This window comes from Ursus arctos, unplaced genomic scaffold (assembly GCF_023065955.2).
Source record: "Ursus arctos isolate Adak ecotype North America unplaced genomic scaffold, UrsArc2.0 scaffold_8, whole genome shotgun sequence".
Taxonomy (NCBI): Eukaryota; Metazoa; Chordata; class Mammalia; order Carnivora; family Ursidae; genus Ursus; species Ursus arctos.
In genome coordinates, this window is record NW_026623100.1 from 31,063,710 (window position 1) to 31,067,223 (window position 3,514).

Genomic DNA, 3,514 nt, shown 5'->3' on the forward strand with positions numbered 1-3,514 from the left:
AGTTAATGATTTCTCTAACTGGGCTAAAAGTCATATGCCACGGCGACGCTTCATCTTGTTGTATTTTTGCAAACGAGTCAGCTCTTGTAGGCCGATGACAGAGCTTAATGTTGTGTCACTAGACTCTCTAGAACCCATGCATTTATTAGGGTCACATTGCTGCAAGGAGCAATAAAGACCTTCCCTTTCTGGTAGCACCATGATTTTTCTGATAACCCTGAAAGGAAAAAAGAAAAAAGTGACTCAAAGAGACAAGATAGCATGTGGGCAATGTTTAGGTCAGATTGGAGCTCAGATCTGAGGGCATTTTTTTCATGGTTTTGAAAGTTACTTAATGACGTGGAAAAATGTGCTTAATATATTTCAGAAAGCAAATGTGTACAGCATGGTCCCAGTTTGTGTGTGTATTTTGGGTCTACAAAGATGATAGCAAGGAAATATTTCCTGCAAGTGATGGAATGTATATTCTTTGTACATTTTCCCAAAATGTCTACAATTTGCCTATGATCTTTTTTTCTCACATTAAAGCACTCATAATTGGAGTCTTTTTATTTTATGTACAATGAGTTAACATTAAGACAGGTGTCTTGGATATCTGCTGTTAAGGGAGGTATCTTGGATGACCCATTCAAGGAAGTTCATTTAATCCAACTTAATGAAGCCTATATCCTCGGCGTACTGACAGAAACCCTGGCGGCACATATTGAGGCCATATTTCCAAATCAGACCGTGCTGGTTTGAGCAAATGTGGCAAGAACGAGAACCCTGACCAAATTTCCTCCGATGGCTCCAGGAGAGCTGTTGCATCTTGCTCTTCAGATGCAACGAGGCAAAAGGTGCCTATTGTCTACTTTTACAATCAGAAAATATAAATGCCTTTTTTAAAAAGGAAAGGTAATTATATCCAAATGTCTTGGATTTTTTTTTTTTTTTTACAGTGAGGAATAATTTACATACAGTAAAACTCTCTTTTTGTTTATAATGTCATGAGGGCTTGGGGAGGATACATTGTTGTTTAATTTTCTTTTGAGGTCACATTCGGAAAAGGTGAAAAAAAATTTTTTTTTATTGAGGTTAAATTGGTATTACAGAGTGTTCATCTCCAAAATGTCTATTTAGATCCTCTGCCCATTTTTAAATTGGGTTGTTTGGGTTTTTTGTGAAGTTGTATGAGTTCTTTATATAGTTTGGATATTAATCCCTTATTGGATACATAATTTGCCAATATCTTGTCTCATTCAGGAGGTTGCCTTTTTGTTTTGATGATGGTTCTCTTTACTGTGCAGAAGCTTTTTAGTTTAATGTAGTCCCATGTATTTATTTTTGCTTGTTTTCCTTCGCTTTTGGGGTCATATCCATAGAAATATCATAAGACTGATGTCAAGGAACTTGCCATCAATGTTTCCTTTTAGGAATTATATGTTTTCAAGTCTTACATTTAAGTCTTTTATCCATTTTGAGATCATTTTTGTGTATAGTGTAAGATAGTGGTCTAGTTTCATTCGATTGCATGTGACTGTCCTGTTTTCCCAGCACCTTTTATTGAAAAGACTATCTTTTTTTCCATGGTGTATTCTTGGTTCCTTTATTGTAAATTAATTGTCTATATATGCATGGTTTTATTTCTGGGCTCTCAGTTCTGTTTCATTGATCTGTGTGCCTGTTTTTATAGCTTTGTAATATAGTTTGACTTCAGAGAACGGGATACCTCCAGCTTTGTTCTTTCTCAAGAACAAAACGGCTTTGGCTGCTTGGATCTTTTGTGGTTTCATACACATTTTGGAATTATTTGTTCTAGTTCTGTGAAAAATGCCATTGGAATTTTGATAGGAGTCACATTGAATTGAAGTATGGGCATTTTAACAATATTAATTCTTCCAATACATGAGCACAGAATATCTTTCCATTTATTTGTGTCATCTTCAGTCTCCATCAGTGTCTCATACTTTTCAGTGTATAGCTCTCTTACCTCCTTGGTTTAATTTATTCTGAAGTATTTTATTCTTTTTGATGCAGTTGTAAATGGAATTGTATTTTCTTAATTTCTCTTTCTGGTAATTTGTCATTAGTGTATAGAAATGCCACTGATTTCTGTAAGTTAATTTTCTATCCTGCAGCTTTACTGAATTCATTTATTCTAACAGATTTTTGGTGGAGTCTTTAGAGTTTTCTGTATTAAGTATCATGTTATCTACAAATAATAACCGCTTTATTTATTCCTTTCCAGTGTAGATGATTTTTATTTCTTTCTCTTGCCTAATTTCTGTGGCTAGGCCTTCCAATATTGTGTTGATTAAAAGTGGCAAGACTAGGGGCGCCTGGGTAGCGCAGTCGTTAAAGCGTCTGCCTTCGGCTCAGGGCGTGATCCCGGCGTTCTGGGATCGAGTCCCACATCGGGCTCCTCCGCTGGGAGCCTGCTTCTTCCTCTCTCACTCGCCTGCTGTGTTCCCTCTCTCGCTGGCTGTCTCTCTGTCACATAAATAAATAAAATCTTTAAAAAAAAAAAAAAAAAGTGGCAAGACTAGGATTGTTGTCTTGTTCCTGATCTTAGAGGAAAAGTTGTCGACCTCTCAGCATTGAGTATGATGCCAGCTGTGTTTGTCGTACATAGTCTTTATGTTGAGGTATGCTTCCTTTATACCCACTTCGAGAGTTTTTATTGAAAATGGATCTTGAATTTTGTCAAAGTGCTCCTTTTGCATCTATTGCGATGATCGTATGATTTGACTACTTCGCCTTGTTAATGTAGTGTATCCTGCTGATTGATGTGCAGATATCGAACCACCCTTGCATCCCTGGAATAAATCCAACTTGATCATGGTGTATGATTCTCTAAACATGTTGTTGGATTCAGTTCACTAATATTTTTTAGTATTTTTGCATCGATGTTCATTAAGGATGTTAGCCTGTACTTTTCTTTTTTTGTATGTGGTGTCCTTGTCTGGTTTTGGTAACTGGCCTCACAAAATGAGTTTGGAAGCATTTCATTCTCTTCAGTTGTTTTGGAATGGTTTGATAAGGACATGTATAAAATCTTTAAATGTTTGGTAGAATTCACCAGTGAAGCTGCCCGGTCCTAGACTTTTGGTTGTTGGGAAGTTTTTATTACTGAGTCAATCTCCTTACTAGTAATCAATCTATTCAGATTTTCTATTTCTTCATGATTTAGTGTTGGGATCCCATGTGTTTCTAGGAATTTATCCATCTCTTCTTGATTGTCTATTTTGTTGGCATATAATTATGATGAATCCTTTTTATTTCTGCGGTATTAATTGTAACTTTTCCTCTACATTTTTCCCCCTACATTGGGATTTTCTTTCCTTTTTTTTTTTTTTAAGATTTTTATTCATTTATTTGAGAGAGAGAGAGGGCATAAGCAGAGGCAGAGGAAGAGGAATACCTGAGCCGAAAGCAGATGCTTAACCGACTGAGCCACCCAGGCGCCCCACTTACATTGGTATTTTCAAAAGAATCAATGCTTGTTAAAAACAATGCTTTGTAAAGGAGATAGAAC

General features: G+C 36.3%; 1 protein-coding gene across 1 annotated transcript; it reads right to left on the reverse strand.

Moving 5' to 3' along the window:
* Window positions 1-642: 642 nt before the first annotated feature.
* Window positions 643-2,702, reverse strand: LOC123000326 (40S ribosomal protein S29-like). The gene is made up of 2 exons (XM_044379324.2): window positions 2,646-2,702; window positions 643-813 (listed from the first exon to the last, which is right to left on the reverse strand). The coding sequence occupies exons 1-2, from the start codon at window positions 2,700-2,702 to the stop codon at window positions 643-645; spliced, it is 228 nt and encodes a 75-aa protein (XP_044235259.1).
* Between the last annotated feature and the right edge of the window lie 812 nt (window positions 2,703-3,514).